This window comes from Geotrypetes seraphini, chromosome 17 (assembly GCF_902459505.1).
Source record: "Geotrypetes seraphini chromosome 17, aGeoSer1.1, whole genome shotgun sequence".
Taxonomy (NCBI): domain Eukaryota; kingdom Metazoa; phylum Chordata; class Amphibia; order Gymnophiona; family Dermophiidae; genus Geotrypetes; species Geotrypetes seraphini.
In genome coordinates, this window is record NC_047100.1 from 29,723,225 (window position 1) to 29,744,307 (window position 21,083).

A 21,083-nucleotide genomic window follows, 5' to 3' on the forward strand; every position below is an offset into this window, starting at 1 on the left:
TTTATGTTGCTAACCTTATTAATCTTATGTACCGTAAGCCGCAATGATTCCCAGTTGACAATATGGTATGGTATAATTGACAAAAAGCTGTATGAAATTTTTACAATGGAATCACTAGATCTAGTTATGCACAGGTGCAACACACATACCTTGAAGTGAAACCTGCCATAAATATTGATCCCTTTTGGCAGTTTTATAGCGAGAAGAAACACTATAGTAATATTCAAGCCAGTTTAATATATTCTAATTATATACAACCACACTATCTAGCACCCATCCCTGCCTGCTTCCAGTCCAAGAAACTCATTTCTTTAAAATCATTTTATTACATAAGTGCACAGTAGTTTACACAGACTCTTCTCTGCTATACCTACAATGGTCTGCCATCTTCACATGGAACCTTTTACATGTTACATCAAGTACTCTTTTATATACATTTGAAAAGAACACCATCATGAATAAAACCACCATGAGCAGCATTCCATTATAGTAAAAGCACAGAAAAACGTGTTAAAATTACATAGGAAAATTGGCCATCTTAATGTAAAGCAGACTCCTAGGATTTCAACACTAGAATCTTCAGAGCAGACACTAAAAGACTTCAACTTGGATTTATAAAGGACAGAAAGGCTGATTAGAACCAGGTATATTGTTTAAAATACAGCTTTCTAAACTTGTCCTGGGGACCCCAGAGCAAGTCAGGTTTTTATGATATGCATATTTTGTCGAAAGGCTGATTAGAACCAGGTATATTGTTTAAAATACAGCTTTCTAAACTTGTCCTGGGGACCCCAGAACAAGTCAGGTTTTTATGATATGCATATTTTTGTGCATCAGAAAAAACAGACTGGCTGTGGGGGTCCCAGGATAGGTACAGAAAAGTCCTTGTTTAAAGGCAACATACATACATTTACAATCTAGTTATCAAGTCTTTCACTGCATGTTAAGACAGCTAGAATAAGAAGCAATGTTTACTAATGATTCATCAGTGGTATATTGGAGAGAGATTACAACTTAACCACATTTTATCTCATTCTTGCATCCATGGAACAGTACAGCTGCATTAACACACATTAACTGGTTAGTGAATGCTTACCATATAAGCCCTTGCTCTACAAAATAGATGGAAGGGCACATTTGCACTTAAGAGTGCAGCCATTAAAAATAAATTAGCAAGATTAGCACATGGCCATTAATACAAAATTGGTCACTTTGCTGCTGCAATAAAAATGGGCTTAGCGCACGAGGACCCCTAAGTGATTAAAACTGCTACTGTCCCAGCATGCACCAGAGACTTCATGATGAACTTATGAAGGCCATACTAGTACGAAGCTTCAAAGCTATGCTGTGAATTGCTGGGCAAATATCCTGCTCTCACCCCAGGATCAAATCTTAAAACAAAGAGAGTTTTAAGACAGTTCATTCTTCCCCTTCCCTATCAGAAAAATGTCTCTTGCATTCTGTCAGATCTGCTCAGCATTAGGCTATTCATGTGACTTGTGGAAGGATACTATGGATTTTATAAGTTTTGTCTAAATTTAAGACTACATAAAAAGAGTGATATCCTCTGCATCCATGTCTGTAGATTGTGCAAACACAGGAAATAACAAGACATTGGAAAATTCAGTTCTAAGCAGTTTACTCTTGACCTGACCACCCAAAAAATCTTTACAAATAGGGTTCTGAAAAACCTGTGTACTTTATACAGTAAGCAGGACAAAAAGCTTTTCAAACCAATACTAATGATGTATTTTACCTAGCAACTCTAGAAAAAGCCTGGGGGGATGGATACTTATTTCCAGGTGTTTGATGTACTGCATGCATCTTTAAGGAAAAGGTGACCTAAATGTGGAAAGTGGCTAATTTTTCATGTTATAGGTTTGAAAATTACATGTTTAAACTTTTTTAAAAAATTTCTTCACATAAAAGTTATAGAAAGATGGGGTTTGGACTATCACAAATGGTTTACTTTAACAGAATTCATTAAAACTTCAGTTTTTGTTTCTGGTCATTTTAGTCATCTTTATACCCAGAGATGGTCACAATGTACCTAATTATCCCCCCCTTTTAATAAACCGCGATAGCGGTAATTAGCGAAGGGAATCGCACTGAATGCTCCACGTTGTTCCCAACGCTCATAGAGTTCCTATGAGCGTTGGGAGCATACAGCACAGCTATCGCGGTTTAGTAAAAGGTGGGGTATATTCTGAATTTGTGTTCTTTAATGATATTAGCCCTGAGAGGGAGCTTCTTTAAGGAGCTTTTCAATGTCAGCTTTGATGTTAATAGTTTCAAATTTTCTACCATAGCGTTTGTAAGGCTTCCCATCTCGCCCAATAAGAAACTTCTCGAAGTTCCAGGAGATATCATTCCTGTAGACAGGGGACCAAATGATGAACTTGGGATCGGTCATTAAAGATAGCCCATCATCACTCGGGTAGGGTAGCTGCTCCTTCAGGAAGGTGAAGAGAGGGTGCTCCGTCTCACCATTCACATCGCATTTTTCTAGCAGAGTGAAGATGGGCTCAAATCCATTACCTGGGCGAACATATTTTAAGGAATGTAGTATTTCCTGATTATTGCTATTTTCCTAAAATGGAGGAGGGAAGGGAAGAGGAAGAAAGGAAAATATTCATTCTTTAAGTGGGGAAGCAGAAACAGAGAAAAATGTTCTAGGCTACAACAGTGTAGTGATAGCACTGGTATACAAATACTAAGGTCCAGATAATAAAAACACCCAAATTATAGGCTGATGCTCACTACATCTTTACCTTTGCTGCCAAGAAGCACATCGAAAGATTAGATTCATACCTCTGCTAATCTTCTTTCTTGTAAATCCACACTTTATTCCGGGACTAGTGGGTATTGTGCATCCTGGCCCGCCAGGAGCTGTAGGAAACTTCAAATGATAGAAGTCTTGACTCCACCCTCTGCTATCATACCCTGGAACATGCTGCCTGGACCTCAGTTAATCTTCAAGCAGTGAGAACAACTACAGAAAACAAGAAACAAGCGAGAGAGAGGGGAACGGAAGTTATCCTGCCGCTGTATCGGGCGATGGTGCGCCCACACCTGGAATACTGCGTCCAGTTTTGGTCGCCATACCTTAAGAAGGATATGGCGTTACTCGAGAGAGTTCAGAGAAAGCACAGTTACTTACCGTAACAGGTGTTATCCAGGGACAGCAGGCATTCTTTACTGATGGGGGGGGCACTGCTGGGAGACAGCGGACTTGAGAGAGACTTGGGTGTGCTAGTGGATGCATCAATGAAACCATCCGCACAGTGTGCAGCAGCAGCGAAAAAAGCCAACAGGATGCTGGGCATCATAAAGAAGGGTATCACAACCAGGACGCGGGAAGTCATCATGCCACTATATTGTGCGATGGTGCGCCCGCATCTGGAATACTGCGTTCAGTATTGTCGCCGCACCTCAAGAAGGACATGGCGGTACTTGAGAGAGTCCAAAGGAGAGCAACGAAGCTGGTAAGAGGGCTGGAAAACTGCCCATACGCCGAGAGGCTGGATAAGCTGGGTCTCTTCTCTCTGGAAAAGATGAGGCTCAGGGGAGATATGATAGAGACCTTCAAAATCCTGAGAGGCATAGAGAGGGTGGATAGGGACAGGTTTTTCAGACTGAGAGGGACAACGGGTACGAGGGGGCACTCGGAGAAACTGAAGGGGGATAGGTTCAAGACAAATGCAAGGAAGTTTTTCTTCACCCAAAGGGTCGTGGACACATGGAATGCGCTCCCGGAAGAAGTGATCAGGCAGAATACAGTACAGGGATTCAAACAGGGATTGGACGGATTCCTGAGGGACAAAGGGATCGTAGGGTACTGAAAGGGGTGCAGGGACAAAGGGTCAAAAATTGGATGGGAAGATAGGACTTCGATGAGAAACCAAGGGGTGATTCAGACAGGTCATGACCTGTTGGGCCGCCACGGGAGCGGACTGCTGGGCGTGATGGACCTGTGGTCTGACCCAGCAGAGGCACTACTTATGTTCTTATGTGACGGCACCGACGGAGCCCCGGTACGGACAATTTTAGAGTGATTGCACTCTAAGAACTTGGAAAGTTCTAGCAGGCCGCACCGCGCACGCGCGAGTGCCTTCCCGCCCGACAGAGGCGCACGGTCCCCAGTTAGGATAATCCAGCTAAGAAGCCAACCCGGGGAGGTGGGTGGGACGCAAGAATATCTGCCTGCTGTCCCTGGATAACACCTGTTACGGTAAGTAACTGTGCTTTATCCCAGGACAAGCAGGCAGCATATTCTTGACTGATGGGTGACCTCCAAGCTAACAAAAAGAGGGATGGAGGGTAGGTTGGCCATTAGGAAAACAAATTTTGCAAAACAGATTGGCCGAAGTGTCCATCCCGTCTGGAGAATCCCCCTCGTACCTGTTGTCCCCTTCAGCCTGAAGAATCTGTCCCTATCCACCCTCTCTATGCCCCTCATGATCTTGAAGGTCTCTATCATATCTCCCCTGAGCCTCCTTTTTTCCAGAGAGAAGAGCCCCAGCCTATCCAACCTCTCGGCGTATGGGCAGTGTTCCAGCCCTCTTACCAGTTTCGTTGCTCTCCTTTGGACTCTCTCAAGTACTGCCATGTCCTTCTTGAGGTATGGCGACCAATATTGAACGTGGTATTCCAGATGTGGACGCTGACTACCATATCCCCTGTATCACTGCCTGCAGGCAGATGGGTTCTTCTGACCCGAGGCTGGAGGACCGGAGTACTGAGGCGGGCGCCCAAGGGATGAAAATTAGGATGCCCCGAACTCCAGGCAGGGCGAGACTTGTTCCCTGGCAAAGCCTTAGGTTTACAGTTCTGAACACTTGCCATAAGGTCATCCAAGACCTTGGCCGAACAGAAGCTGTCCCTTAAAGGGCAACTTACTCAAGAGCAGTGTATCGCAAACTATGTGCCGCAGCACACTAGTTTGCCTCCTGAGATTCCAAGTGTGTCTTGGCACACTGAGGAAGAGCGGCACCGGCCAGCTGACTTGCCTAAAGGACATGCCTCTCACTTTGAGAGGCACGTCCTGTAGAGCCAGAGGTTCTCAACAAGCAGTACGGCACCAGCGCTGCATGTCTAGCAACTTCCTGCTGCCGTCGTGTATCTCCTGGAACTCCTGCCTTGTCATTTCTTCCCACTCCTGTTCTAGCAGCGGCAGCTCAGTGTGTGTTTAACTTCACTATACAGCTGCTGCTAGCATTAATTTATCAAATGCCCCGAGGCTGCCTGATGGAACCGCATTTAAACAAATGCTAGTGGCAGCTGTGAGGCGAAGTTAAAAGTAAAGTGAGCTGCTGCTAGAGAGAGGAGAGGTACTTCTGAACATGGGGAGAGGGAGAGGTGCTGCGGGACAGGGGGGAGGGAAAGGAAAGGGAGAAAGTGCTGCTGGACCTGGCAGAAGGAGAGGGAAAGGAAAAGCGATACACACTGGAGGGGAAGGTGAAATGATGCATGGGTGAGATCATATTAGTTGTGAGTAGGGTTGGGAGAGGGAAAGAGGACTGGAGAAGCAGCATGCAGGAGGAAGAGAGAAAAATGTTGGACTGATGGAAAGGAGGGAGAAGTGCTAGACTGGGTGGAAGGCCAGAAAGAAGGAAGGGAAGAGAGATGGACTGCAGGAGGCAGAAAGGAATAAGGGAGAGAGAAATGTTACACTGGGATGGGAGGAGAGATGACTAAAGGAAGGGAGAGTTACCCGACCAGGGAAGGGAAGGAGGGGAGTCTGGTAGCGCTATAGAAATAATAGTAGTAGTAGAGAGAGAGAGATGCCAGATTATGGGAAGGCGAGGAGAGAGATGCCAGACTGGGAAGGGGGAAAGGCAGGAGAGAGATGTTGGACCACTGGGAGGAGGGATGGAAGAAGAGAGATGTTGGGAGAAATGGCAAGCAATGCTGAAACAGCATGCAGGGAGATCTAAAGCCTCAGGAAGCTGGAAAGCTGGATTTCAAATCTTCTGACTGCCCCACCGACCCAACCACCATGGCCAGTGACCTCCGCTACCTTCGGACGCTGCACCACTTGGCAGAGGTACACAATCCAGCCCTGATCCCGGCCACGTCTTCATGGAACCACGCAGCCTGCACTCTACCCACTAGCGGACGAACCTGGGGTGAGCTAGTTCCCGATCCCGGAGCCCCAATTTGACGTGCTGGCCATCCAGGGGGCTTACTGTAGGAGCAGGGAACCCCCCAGAAGCAGACTTTCTCCAAAAGTCTGTGATCTCCCACCGCAAGGATGTCCCCGCAGGGAACCTCCACAGCACGAGAGCAAAACCCACAAGAAATTATCCAAAATAACATAGTAGATGACGGCAAATAAAGACCTGAATGGTCCATCTAGTCTGCCCAACCTGATAAAGTACTGAAAATTTAGAAATGAAACACAAGCAGGAGAGAAGCTCCTACAGTCTGGCATGTAGGAATACAAAACTGAAGTCTATGGAGCATGCTCCAGGATATGAGAGCAGAGGGTGGAGTCAAGACTTCTATCATTTGAAGTTTCCTACAGCTCCTGGCGGGCCAGGATGCACAATACCCACTAGTCCCGGAATAAAGTGGGATTGTACAAGAATACTACTTAGAAAATTTGACTCCCAATATTCTGGTTTCTGAGGAAGTCACCTGACTCCTTTTTTACACATATGCCAGGTGTGATAGTAAATCATTAAACCATGAAACTGTAAGACATCTTCCTTGCCCTCAACTTCAGATATGAAAGTATGAGTCTTCAGTTACCAGGTACCATGGATGGTTTGCCTTGTCACTACATGCAAGCATTTATCATAAGACTGAGATGAACAATTCCAACAATAAACATGGGTGCAGTGGATCTAACAACCAGGTACCACCAGCAACACTTAACATGGTGTCACAACCCAAGGTATACTCCTCACTTTGTTTTTTTGCTGTTTGGTATTTTTATTTCAAGTTTAAAGGGCTTCTCCTTTACCTGTTTTTGTAACTGTAGGTACTAAGTTTTAGGATTTGGCTCCTGTTATGTTTCCAGCAAGGCTTAAACACAAAATGTAGTGATGTGTGGAATTACTGGGGGAAGGGCCAAACAATCCACATACACAAAAACTCTTCCCCCTCAACCTCATGAAGCACTGGTAGATGAAGATGGCTAGGAGCCAAGAATGTTGATCACCTAAATAAGGAACCGAAGGAGGGTAGAAAATGGAGCTTACCCTATGTGAGAAACACTCTCTTTCTCTCCCTCTCTAGAAGAACTCCGGGAGGACATCAAAGTGAAGCAGCACACTGTTTATTAAGCGTTCTTGCAAGACCAGGTATCCAACAAGTAGGCACACCCCAGCAGATTTTTCCTTCATATTATATAGTTTATTTTCCCATTCTAACCCCTCCTGTCCACGTGCCCATTGGTTAGGGTAGGGGTGGCTCTCATCCTATCATATTTCTCCTAAACTTCTTCCATTCTCTCCTCCCCTATTTACATCTTCCATTACTCTAATTCTTCTCCTCCCAGAATGACCCTGCCTCTAATTTTCTTTTATCCTTATATGGCTTCTTTACTTACATTCTGTGCCCCAACCCCAATTTAATTCCAACGAGTGTGTTCCTATATGCTGCAGAAAGCACAGTTATTTACCGTAACAGGTGTTATCCAGGGACAGCAGCAGGCAGATATTCTCACACATGGGTGATGTCACCAACAAAGCTCCGGTACGGACACTTGGAAAGTGGATAGCAATTTTAAGAGTTTAGAAAGTTCGCGATTAGCCTGCACCACGCATGGACGAGTGCCTTCCCACCCGACGTAGGCACACCGTCCCTCAGTTAAGATAAGCCAGCTAAGAAGACAACCCAGGGAGGTGGGTGGGTTGTGAAAATATCTGTCTGCTGTCCTTGGATAACACCTGTTAAGGTAAGTAACTGTGCTTTATCCCAGAAGCAGGCAGCATATTCTCACACATGGGTGACTGCCAAGCTAACCAGAATGGGATGGTGGGATTGTTGGCCTTTAAGAAAATAAATTTTGTAATACAGACTGGCCAAAGTGCCCATCCTGTTTGGAGAAAGACTCCAGACAATAATGCGAGGATGAAGCATCGTAATGAAGAGTTACACCATGTAGAAAATTGTGTCCATTTCTGTTGGTAGCACTGCTGTGTAGAAGGTTTTCTGGATGCCTCCAAAATGGGCCAGACAGGATAAGAAAGATCAATGTCAGCTAAGATCATCCCAAGAGGTACTAAGCTGTCAGGTGTAAGGATTAGAGATTGGGATGTAAAAGAGATCCTTGACTCAGTGTGAGAAGAGATGGAAAGATCTGCAGGGGTATTGGTTCCTCGAGATTGAGCTGTAGTAGAAGGGAGAACCATGGTTGCCTGGGCCACCGAGGGGCTATGAGGATTATGGTGGCCAATTCTTGTTTGAGCTTGACTAGCGTCTTGAGAATGAGAGGAATTGGTGTTAACACATAAAAGGAATTTTTGTGTCTAATCCAGAAGGAATCTATACTATAACACACCTAACACACTCCACAAGGGTCTCAAATCAATAACAGTTCTTCCCAAGGTAGCGTATATTTAACCACCCTGATATGCCCTCATGCATATATATTTCAATCACTGTTTTTCAGGATCCTCAGCGGCACCACTTGGGGCTCAATACCATCTCATTGCCCCAAGCTTTACGTGTCAAAGTCTTCATCGGGTCCTATCTTAACTTAATTCAATCACTTTTTTACTTTTATACTTTTGTTTTTATAATTTTTATATTTATTTCAATATTTTTTAAAAAGCTATACTTAGCTTTTGTCATGTGGTCTCTGGCCCAGGGATTGTCATACCGACATGTTTCGCTATGAACTAGCTTTATCAAGGATAATCCCCTAGGGAAACAACAAAAGTTCACATTAAAAGATATAAATTATTATAGCTCTCTAAGTGCCCCATATTCATTTACATAAGTCACAAAAACAGCCTTCCATTTCTTACCATATACTAAAACGCCAGCAAACACAACCACTCTGCCTATAGAGATGGTGACGACGTTCATTACAGGAGTTAAATAGAGCCAAACCCGAGTACACTGTGAATTAAGTTAAGATAGGACCCGATGAAGACTTTGACACGTAAAGCTTGGGGCAATGAGATGGTATTGAGCCCCAAGTGGTGCCGCTGAGGAACCTGAAAAACAGTGATTGAAATATATATGCATGAGGGCATATCAGGGTGGTTAAATATACGCTACCTTGGGAAGAACTGTAATCCAGAAGGAAAGCATCTGCCTCTAAATGTTGTGGAGAGTATTGTCTGGAGTAGAATTGAGGCACCTTGTGATTGTTGGAAGACACCAACAGGTCTACCTGAGGAGTCCCCCAAAAAGAAAATATCTGATGTAAGACCGTGGAGTTGAGCAACTACTCATGTGGCCAGAGAAATCTTTTCAGTTTGTCGGCGACAGAATTTTTCTCTCCATGAATATCAAGTTTTATTAAAATTTATTATCCCGCTTATCAATTTGCTAAGTGGTTTACAATAGTAAAATTGGGGAGGTGCAAACAATATTTACTACGAGACAGTACAAGACTGGTTTTTTCCTAATATAGATAGATTACAAGAGGTAGGTGGGAGGAAATAAATGATTAATAGGAAAGGAGTACATAAAGGGTAAGTAAATAGTTACATAGAGGATAGGGTAATGAAGAGAACATGTCTGTGATGGGAGATAGATTCTGAGGGTTATAATTTATAGGTCAAATGCATCTTGAACAAGAAAGTTTTTAGATTAGATTTAAATCTGTCAGTGGAACTTTCAGTACGAAGGTGGATAGGCATTGAATTCCATAGTTGTGGGGCTGTAATTGAGAATATTGATGAGCTTTGAGGAATATGTTGTGAGCAATAGCCCAGTAACAAATCTTCTCAGCCTCCTGACAAAAAAGGAGAGAACCTGTTCCTCCTTGTTTATGTAATACATTGCCGCCTGATTGATCGTACGTATTAGGAGGACTTGATTGGCCATAATGTGCTGAAAAGTCTCGAGAGCATTGTGAATGGTCCCGAGTTTCAAGACATTGATGTAGAATTGTTGCTCTTGCTCAGACCAGTGACCTTGCGTAAGAAGACCATCCAGATGAGCTCCCCAAGAATACTTGGATGAGTCTGTGGTCAGGACTTTCTGATGTGGATGGATTTGAAACAAAAACCCTCTGGAAAGATTTGAAGAGTTCATCCACCACTGCAGAGTTTGACGAAGTAAAGATGTGACTATAATCTCCTGTGATAGTAGGTTGAGAGCTTGAAACCACTGAGGTGTCCTGAGATGAAGTCTTGCAAAGGGGGTAACATGGACCGTAGATGCCATGTGCCCAGTAGAACCATCATCCACCTGGCCGAGATGGAGGAAAGGTGATAAACCTGGATGCAAAGCCGAATCAAATTGTCTTGTCTTTGCTGAAGGAGAAACGCCTTGAGTGGTATAGTGTCAAGTAGTGTTCCTGATTCGCCGATTTGAATCGATTGACTTTGGCAAATTGATTCCCAAACCAATTTGTTTTCTTAAAAAAAAAAAATCATGCTCAGTGACCAACCCTCCTCCTCGTACCTTCGGGCCTCCTAAAGCAGGAGCGGCAGTGCTCTGGCAGCGAACAGCCTATCCTAAGAGCTGCCTCTTGCTAGCCGTCCACTGCCGCTGCTGCTCCTGCTTTAGGGGGCAAGGGAAGAGGGTTAGTCGGGAAGTGCTGCATAGGTGCCAGCGCTGGGTTCCCTTGGCTCCTGGCATTTAGGCCGGCATATCTCCCCTCAGCCGTCTCTTTTCCAAGCAGAAGAGCCCTAACCTTTTTAGTCTTTCCTCATACGAGAGGAGTTCCATTCCCTTTATCATCTTGGTTGCTCTTCTTTGAACCTTTCCTAGCGCCACAAACTGGAAGTGTTGTCCCAAGATGTCGACCCGCAGATACTTCTAGTGGTCCGGGAAAATGGGAATGTGGAGATACACCTTGGTCAGATCTAGGGAGGTTAGAAACCCTCCTGGTGCCACTGATGCTATTACTCAGTGCATCATCTCCATTCGGAAGCAAAGTATTTTCAGCCACGAGGTCCAGAATCAGTCTCCAATCATCAAATTCTTTCTTGGAATGTTGAAGTATATTGAGTATCTACCAGAACCCAAGTCTCGCTCTGGAAAGGGTTCTATAGCCGCAATATCCAGAAGCCTGTGGACTGTGGCCTGCACCCAAAGCACCTTCTTGGGGTGGCCTGCAAGAGATTCAGAAAATACTCGGTCAGGGGATAAAGAAACTCTAGTTTGTAGCCATCCCTGAGAATCTCCAAGACCCAGCAATTGGAGGTAATTTGCCTGCCATTCTGCCAGAAAGGCCAACAGCCCCCTATCAAGGGGGTGGGGAGACAGTGGCCTGGTATCAGAAACGTTTTTTGTTGGAACTGCCAGCCGAGTTCTGTGGACCCACTGAAGTGTGATCTGGCAGATGAAGAAGACCACTGTCCTGTAAACGGGCCCAAGTACAGACAAGAATGCCTGAAGGGTTGAAAATTAGAATGCCCCGAACCCCTGGAAGGGAGAGAGATGGCAGATGAAGTTCAATGTTGAGAAGTGTAAAGTATTGCATGTGGGAATCAGAAACCCGAGGTACAGCTATACGATGGGAGGGATGTTATTGAATGAGAGTACCCAAGAAAGGGACTTGGGGGTAATGGTGGACATGACAATGAAGCCGACGGCACAGTGCGCAGCGGCCGCTAGGAAAGCAAATAGAATGCTAGGTATAATCAAGAAGGGTATTACAACAAAAACGAAAGAAGTTATCCTGCCGCTGTACCGGGCAATGGTGCGTCCGCATCTTGAGTACTGCGTCCAGTATTGGTCACCATACCTTAAGAAGGATATGGCGTTACTCGAGAGAGTTCAGAGGAGAGCGACACGACTGATTAAGGGGATAGAAAGCCTTTCATACGCTGAGAGATTGGAGAAACTGGGTCTCTTTTCCCTGGAGAAGAGAAAATTTAGAGGGAATATGATAAAGACTTACAAGATCATGAAGGGAACAGAGAGAGTAGAGAGGGACAGATTCTTCAAACTTTCAGAAAATAAAAAAACAAGAGGGCATTCGGAAAAGTTGAAAGGGGACAGATTCAAAATGAATGCTAGGAAGTTCTTTTTTACCCAATGTGTGGTGGACACCTGGAATGCGCTTCCAGAGGACGTTGTAGGACAGCATATGGTACTGGGGTTTAAGAAAGGATTGGACAATTTCCTGCTGGAAAAGGGGATAGAGGGGTATAGATAGAGGATTACTGCACAGGTCCTGGACCTGGTGGGCCGCGTGAGCGGACTGATGGGCGCGATGGACCTCAGGTCTGACCCAGCGGAGGCATTTCTTATGTTCTTATGTTCAGTGACTTGGGCCTGCAATCCTGTACACTGGCCATAAGGTCATCCAGACCCTAGCTGAACAGCAGCTGTCCCTTAAAGGGCAACCGGCTCAAGTTCGTTTTAGAAGAATCTCCAGACCACTGCAGGATCCAGAGCATCTTGTGAGCTGAAACGGAATAGGTGGAAAGCTTAGCACAGACTTTCAAAATGTCATACAAGGCATCAGTCCGAGATTATAAAACCCAAGTCATGAAGCACCAGTGTCAGGATCAAGGTGCAGCTTGGAATGGCATGTCCAAGCCATTAAGAGGCTGATGCCGCCTGAACACTAGCGGCTGCCAAATCAAACAGACACTTATGGACAAAATCCACACTAGGGAAAGAAGTGCACTAGATGACCTGCACCACCAAGGAATCCACCTCAGGGAAGCAAAGCGCTTGTTAAAGGCATCCGCCAGGGAATTAAGCTGCGTCACAGTGCGAGAACAGCACAAGGGACCTTTAGGAGCCTCTTCAATGTCTAAGAATCCAAATGAGGTCTGGATGATAAGGATAAGAGGTGGATTGTGGCCTCCGGTCACTCTTGAGGGAACATTCTGCAGAAACATGCAGATCAGACTGTAGCTTTAATGCCTGTAGAGATTTAGAGATGAAATCCACAATAAACATGTGCTTGAAAAATCTGCACACAGTAAGATCCTTTCCCAAATGAGGGGCTCTGCAGTGATCTGGATCCTGGATAACCGCCAGATCTGCCACAGCTGCAGCCACCGCAACGCCTTGCTGTGAAAGTAAAGGTATAGAAAGAGAATCTGGCACTACCTACATACCTGCCAGCACCCCCTAGGGAAGGCAAGAGAAAAGACCCTGGACCACAGTCGCAGGGGTCCCTGTGACCAGCACAGAGGCCGGCAGAAGGAAGACAGGTAGACACCCCCCCCCCCCAATTATGACTGATAAAGCATATCAACAAAATCCAAGGAAAACCTATCCTCCTTGAAAGGAGCCGACCCCTGCACTCCAGTTGGGATAGTTTGTTGGATTTACCAGGTTTATCTCCCAAGACGCCCTTGTGTTTCTCCGCAATGTCGCCTGCACACTCTCCAGTGCCTCCGAAGCCATTTTTGCAGGAATTGGGACAGAAGGCGCTAGAATACCCTTCATGGAGGTTGAAGGCACCGAATCGAGGCAAGCCCTTCACGGGCTGCATCACATGTGGAATACAGCTATGCACCCGACAGCCATCCACCACAAATAAAGAATGAACATGACATCCTGTCCTGGGAAGATCATCTATGTGTTTTTCTTTCAAAAATGAAGCTCTGGTAAGTATAAAAAATAACTTTAAAATCTGGAAAAATCCAAGATGGCTAAAAATAGGTCGGTGAACTGGAAATCTGGTTTTCAAATCTTCTAACTGTCCCACCAGTCTGACCACCACAGCTGGAGACCTCATTTTTGTTAGTAAATGCACACCACAAACCTAAACTTGGGGAGGTCATCTGAAAGCCACCACAGGTCCATACCATAAAAGTTCATGATGTGAGAAATGAAATAACTTTTGAAGTATATACAGTATATTAATATACTTTTGCTTACATTTAGTACAATGTTAATTATTTCAAGTTGTAATAACATATAGAGACAGTAGGGGGAGAGAAATGTTATCTATTCCCTAAATTATGTTTTAATATAACACATTCACAGCTACACTCATTGATTCAAGAGAATGTCCTGTCTCAGCATTACAGAATGGAGGCTTTGTTAAAGTAACCATTTGAAAGACATAAGAATATAGCTGAAGGGATGGGCACTCGATAGGATGGGGTATGTGAATAACCATATATGGGAAGAGTTAAACAAGGCTGGGGGTCTATAAATAAAAGTAATGGGAGAAATAAATTGAGGAATGGAAAATGGAAATCAATAAGGTGATTTTTGATAGGTTGTAACTTGCCACTGCCCTGACCAATGGGTATGTAGGCAGGAAGGACCAGAAATGTAAGGATAAATTATATAATGTGGAACCATGGGAGTGGGAAATACAAAGGGGGAGGGGGTGGCCTTACAGGGAGGTTATTTATAAGGACTTGTTTACACCTACTCTGTCCATTAATTATGTGGAAAATGGCTATAAAATATATTATAGGTGGTATTTTATCCCCTGATAGGGTGCAGCATATTTTGGGATGGGGTTCAGACCGTTGTTGGAGGATCCGGGGGGATTTTTTTTGCATATCTGGTGGGTTGCCCTGTTGTTAAGGAATATTGGCAACTGGTGGGATGTCTGCTGGTATGTGTGTAGCAGAAACATTGCCCAGTGTGTTTGGAGAGTTGTTTGTTAAATGTGGGAGTACTGGGCTTTATGAAACCTGAACAGAAATGTGCAGCTTGTGTGTTTACAGCCGCCTGGTTGGCATTAGCCCATAGCTGGAGGTCTCCGGCTATCCCTGGTTGCTGTGAGATATATCACTGGCTGGATTACCTCCAACTGATGGGTAAGTTGACGGCTCTTCGTTGAAAGACTTTGGGTAACTATCATAAGGTGTGGTGAACAGTACAGTAAGCGTCCTGTGGATGTAGGACAGCTGCTCCGTGTCTACCTTGTCTAGTTGTTGCTGGGCTGTTTGGGGGTGGGAAGGGAGGAAAACAGAAAAATTTTGAAAGGGTTATGATGGCTTTTTGAATGGTTTGTAGTTGTTATGGAGGATTTTGATCTCTTGAATTAAGAAATAATGTGAACCACGGTGTTTGCTATGCTGTTGGGCGATTCTCCAGCCCGTTTGAAGAGGTTTTAGTTTTGGGAAGGCCTTGTCTGGGCTCCTTTTCGCCACCCTGTCTTGCAAGAGGGCTTAAGAAATCATCTCTGCTTCTTCACTGGAGTCTGGTCGTGAGCATTTTGCAAAGCAAAGCACAAAAGTACACCGGGCCTGAGCTAGCGTCGGATACCTGGTGGCCGAACTGGTTGCAGGGAAAGCCCAGCACTTGCAAGCCCTGCTCGCAGAACTCGCCCTGGAGCTGGTTCATCTGGGTGCAGTCCCTGACCGTGGTGCCTCAGAGGGAGGCCACGTTCTCGATAAGCACCACCTTACCGCGGAATTTGGAGAAACTAAGCAGCTCCCCAGAGCCCAGCAGCCGCGCTGAGAACTCGTAGAAGTGCTTTGCCGCCATCTTGCCCCGCCACCGCGCGCCCTTCGCCCCACCTTTCCGTTAGGCTTCGGGAGCCTGACGTCAGCTCGAACGCGCGCGCGCCCGCTCGCTCGCTTATGACAAGGGAAGTCTCGCGCCGACGTGGCAGAGGAGGCAGTTAGTAGCGTTTGCCGCCAAAAACAGTGGCCTCGAGACTGAAATAGGTCACCTGCCACCTTCTTGATTCGTTCAACTCTCTACTGTAAGGGACCACTAAGCTAGCTTTTCCACATCTCTAATTAATTTACATCAGTGATCTCAAAGTCCCTCCTCCAGGGCCAAATCCAGTCGGGTTTTCAGGATTTCCCCAATGAATATGCATGAGAGCTACGTGCATGCACTGCTTTCAATGCAAATTCATTGGGGACATCCTGAAAACCCGACTGGAATACGGCTCTCGAGGATCGGAGTTCCCGACCCCTGCCTTAGTCTAGATCAGGTGTCTCAAAGTCCCTCCTCCAGGGCCAAATCCAGTCAGGTTTTCACGATTTCCACAATGAATATGCACGAGATCTATGTGCATGCACTGCTTTCAATGCAAATTCATTGGGGACATCCTGAAAACCCGACTGGATTTAGCCCTGAAGGAGGGACTTTGAGAGATTAGCATATAATGCAAGTACTGTAGATCAGTGTTTCTCAACTTCTTCAAGCCAAGTCTAACAAATATCAACCGAGTGCCCCAGACCTGCCCAAACTCTGCCCCATAATAAAACTTCCATCCATTTGTCATATACAGCACACACAATATAGGGCTCCTTTTACGAAGCCACGCTAGCGGGTTTAACGCAGGCGACTTTTCGTCACACACTGGACAAAAAACTACCGCCTGCTCAAGAGGAGGCGGTAGCTGCTAGCGCACGCTATTACGCACGTTAAACCGCTAACGCGCCGTCGTAAAATGAGCCCATAATCTTATTGATACAGAATGGTAACCGCAAAATTGTAAAAATACAAAACACACAGTAAGCAGAGAAATTCTTAATTAACATTTTTTGGAGGGTTCAAAGAGGTCATGGCAGATGACTTTAAAATATGCAATGTCACCTCAGTAACAACTATGGAAAAATAATAATAATAATTTTATTTCTTATATACCGCTATACCATAAGTTCAAAGCGGTTTACAACAAGTTACATCTCATACACTCATTGTATGTAAGGGGAACAGAAAAAGTACTTTCTGGGATACAAATTGCAAATGGCAGTGAACCAACATGGTTTGAATCAAAAGGAAGTATCTAGTCAGAGATTGAGGTGCAGGGGAAAATACTTTGGGTGGAATACCTTGCAAAATATAGACAGCAGATATAAATTCTCAAAACTGACACATTTTGATCACTAAATTGAAAATAAAATCATTTTTCCTACCTTTCTTTGGTAGTTTAAAGTTCTACTACTTATCTTTAAAAACTTGATTTTCAAAGAACCTCAGTGCATTTCTAAAATGCTAATTCCCTATAGTTCTGCACGCGCACTCAGATCATCTTCCCAAAACTTATTAGTTATTCCATCTTTAAAAATTATAGGCACTCGAAGATTAGATGTTTTCGGTCGTGGGCCCCCAATGGTGGAATTCATTGCCCCAATACATAAAAAATGAAAAAGACATTCCCTCTTTTAAGAAATCTCTGAAAACATTTCTTTTTAAAAAGATTTTTAATACATAAAAATTTTTATTTTTTTTTCTTTTAAATAAAATTTTTCGTTTCAAGAATTTTACTACCTCCTCAATGTTTTACCCTTAAATGTGTTTCTTATTACAAGATATGTAACTTTTAACCTCCCTTTCCTCCCAATTGTTGTTGGTCTTGTCTAATATCTAATGTTTATATATTTATTGTATGTTTTTATCTTAACTAATTGTATTTTAATGTACATCGCTTTGTATAAAGATATAGCGATTCATCAAATATTTAATAAACCTTGAAACCTTGACTTCATGAGTCTTCCTTCTGGCTGTGCATCCAGTATTTTTTTCTTTCTGTCTCCTGCATGGTTCAGGGGAAAATACCTGCAGCAAGTTAAACAATTTTGTTATTTCCCCCCAGGAACCCCTCTCTCCCAGGACCACATCCACTTTGCAATCCTGCATATCTTGGCAGAGATGTGCGTTTGGTTACTTGCGCTACTAAGGAATCCACCTTGGGCTGAACAAACATCTGCTAACACTCCTGTGCGTACAGATACAACTGTACCTTTAAAGAGCCTTCAGGAGCATCCCAGTGCTCTGTGATAAACACTCAGATAAGAGCATGCAGTGGATGGGGTCTGTTGGGACTCTAGCTGATTTAAGGACAAATTGTTCCACCCACCCCTGGATTGTTACTCATAAGTATTGTTGTCTATATATCAGTCACTTACTATACCATCCAATCAAGATGACCTTCATTCAGTGCAATCCTTGTGGCATTTGAGTTCCAAGGTGCACCATCTGGATACTTAGGCCCGGATTCTGTAAACTGCGTCCCAACTGTAGGCGTCCTACAGCTGTCTAAACAGCCAATCGGGACGCATGTTTAAAAAAAAAAAAATGCTCCCCAGGTAGGCCACCTATATTGAAAGCACCTCCAGGAGCCTAGGGAGGTCTGGCAAGCCCGCCTAAGGCTGGTCGGTAGTCTTAGACGAACCTAGGCAGCCCTACGCATCTCCCTAGTAGAGCGGGATACACTTACATTGTAAGTAGATGTGGCCGCTGTACTTAATCGTGACACGGGATCTCCCTGCTGCAATTAGTATAGCGTCCACCAGTCTCCCCTCTCCCCCTAAATGAACAAGGCAGGAGGATGCCCAATCCCTCCTGCCAAAAGACCCCCCACCCGCCCATCACCAGCAGGAGGGTGCTCAACCCCTCCTGCTGGTAGCCCCCCCCCCCCGACGATCACGGCAGGTAAAAGTCCAACCCCCTCCTGCTCGATGACCGCCCACCTCCCAAGGGGGTAGGAGGGAGCCCAACCCCTCTTGTCCAATGACCGCCTACTTTTTCCTGAAGATCACCGGCAGGAGTGTGCCCACAATACCTCCTGCCAGCCCCCCAATCCCCCAACCACCCCTTCCCAGACCCCCCCAGAATCCCCACCCCCACCCCAGACTCACCGAGAATGTTGACCGGATGGACAGGTTCTCGCATTCGTAGGAATAAATGTTGAGCAGCAGTGTGCTTTGTGTAGTTTAATTTTGTGGTTAATCATTATGTGTTGTTAATACGATTATAATGTGTGTGTATATATTAAAAATTAATAGAAAAAAATGGTGTTACAATTAGTACTATGATGGAGGCGGGATCTTGGGTGGAGATGGGTGGGGTCTGGCTTACGACTTAACCCAGTTTCTTCAACTGCCAGTCCACGGACCTGTGCCAGTCCACAAAAAGCACAGTTACTTACCGTAACAGGTGTTATCCAGGGACAGCAGGCATATATTCTCACATGTGGGTGACGTCATCTACGGAGCCCCGATGCGGAAGCATTTTCAAGCAAACTTGATTGAAGATTTTAAGTTTGCTCTGCTGCTCCACGCATGCGTGCCTTCCTGCTCCACTAGGGGGTGCATCCCCTCGTGGTCTCCAGTTCACTTAACTAGCCAAGAAGCCAACCTTGGGGAGGTGGGCGGGTTGTGAGAATATATGCCTGCTGTCCCTGGATAACACCTGTTACGGTAAGTAACTGTGCTTTATCCCAGGACAAGCAGGCATGATATTCTCACATGTGGGTGACCTCCAAGCTTACTGAAGAGGGATGGAGGGAAGTTGGCAATTTAAGCAAATAGATTTCGCAATACCGATTGGCCGAACCGGCCATCGCTTCTGGACAGGGAGTCCAGACAGTAGTGGGAGGTGAAGGTATGAACCGAAAACCACGTGGCAGCCTTGCAGATTTCCTCGATAGGTGTGGACCTGAGGAACGCTACGGAGGCTGCCATCGCTCGGACTTTGTGTCCCGTTACTCGACCATGCAGCGCGAGACCAGCCTGAGCGTAGCAAAAGGAGATGCAATCGGCCAACCAGTTGGACAAGGTGCGTTTGGAAACTGGGTGGCCTAACCGGTTTTGGTCGAAGGACAGAAACAGTTGTGGGACTTTCCGGTGTGGCTGAGTGCGTTGGAGGTAAAAGGCCAACGCTCTTTTGCAGTCAAGAGTGTGGAGCGCCACTTCTCCGGGGTGAGAGTGGGGCTTGGGAAAAAACACGGGTAGGACGATGGACTGATTGAGATGGAAATCAGACACTACTTTAGGTAGGAACTTTGGATGGGTGCGGAGTACCACCTTGTCGTGATGGAATACCGTGAAGGGTGGGTCCGCTACCAGCGCTTGTAGCTCACTAACCCGCCGTGCGGACGTGAGCGCGAGTAAGAAAATTACCTTCCAAGTGAGGAATTTTGGATGGCATTTGTCTAGTGGCTCAAATGGGGGTTTCATAAGTTGAGCCAGAACCACGTTAAGGTCCCAAACCACCGGGGGAGGTTTGAGAGGGGGGTGGACGTTCAGCAGACCCTTCATGAAGCGAGTGACTAAGGGATGGAGCGAGAGGGCTGTCCCTTCCAGGGACTGATGAAAGGCCGCAATCGCACTGAGGTGTACTCGAATGGAGTTGGTCTTTAGGCCGGAGTGAGATAGTTGAAGTAGATAGTCAAGGACCAGGGGGACGGGGGCCGACACCGGGTCCTGGCTGAGGGAGGAGCACCAGGTTGAGAATCTGGTCCACTTTTGGGAGTAGCAGGTTCTCGTTGAGGTTTTTCTAGATGCCTCCAATATCTCCTTGACTGATTGGGACACGGGGAGAGCAGTCAGGGGGAGAGAAACCAAGCATTCAGATGAAGAGATTGAAGATTGGGATGTAACAGTGAACCCTGAACCTGTGACAGTAGAGAGGGAAACAGGCAGAGGCAGTGGATCTCTGACACTGAGTTGAAGTAGAAGGGAAAACCACGGCTGGCGAGGCCAGCGAGGGGCAATCAGGATCAGGGTGGCTTGTACTGTTTTCAGGTGGACAAGCGTCCGCAGTATTAGAGGAAACGGCGGGAACGCGTACAGGAACCTTCCCTCCCAGTCGAGGAGGAAGGCGTCGGCCTCGAGCCGGTCCGGGGAGTATATCCGGGAGCAGAAGAGAGGCAGCTTGTGGTTGTGAGGGGACGCGAACAGGTCTATTTGAGGTGTCCCCCACCGTTCGAACACCCCTCGTAGGGTCTGAGAGTGTAGTGACCACTCGTGTGGCTGGAGGAGGCGGCTGAGTCTGTCCGCCAGGCAGTTTTGTTCTCCTTGTATGTACACCGCTCGGAGGAAGGTGTTGTTGGAGATTGCCCATTTCCAGAGGCGCAGGGCTTCCCGACAGAGGGGCCAAGATCCTGTCCCCCCTTGTTTGTTTACGTAGTACATCGCTACCTGGTTGTCGGTTCGGATGAGAACCACTCGGTCGTGGAGCAGATGTTGGAAGGCTACAGCTGCGAGGTAGATGGCCCGAAGTTCTAGCACGTTGATGTGGCAGCGACGGTCTTGTGCTGACCACATTCCTTGGGTGCG

General features: G+C 45.8%; 2 protein-coding genes across 2 annotated transcripts in view; both read right to left on the reverse strand.

The window, feature by feature from the left end:
- The window catches only part of NICN1 (nicolin 1), an 81,149-nt gene extending 65,699 nt beyond the window's left edge, over positions 1-15,450 (reverse strand). Inside the window, exon 1 of the mRNA XM_033925825.1 lies at positions 15,328-15,450. The gene's annotated coding sequence lies outside the window, so the exon portion shown is untranslated. The remainder of the gene's footprint in view (positions 1-15,327) is intronic.
- Positions 307-15,621, reverse strand: GPX1 (glutathione peroxidase 1). Its single transcript, XM_033925827.1, has 2 exons — positions 15,328-15,621; positions 307-2,590 (listed from the first exon to the last, which is right to left on the reverse strand). Exons 1-2 carry the CDS (start codon positions 15,547-15,549, stop codon positions 2,231-2,233), a joined length of 582 nt encoding a protein of 193 aa, XP_033781718.1. The 5' UTR covers positions 15,550-15,621; the 3' UTR covers positions 307-2,230.
- Between the last annotated feature and the right edge of the window lie 5,462 nt (positions 15,622-21,083).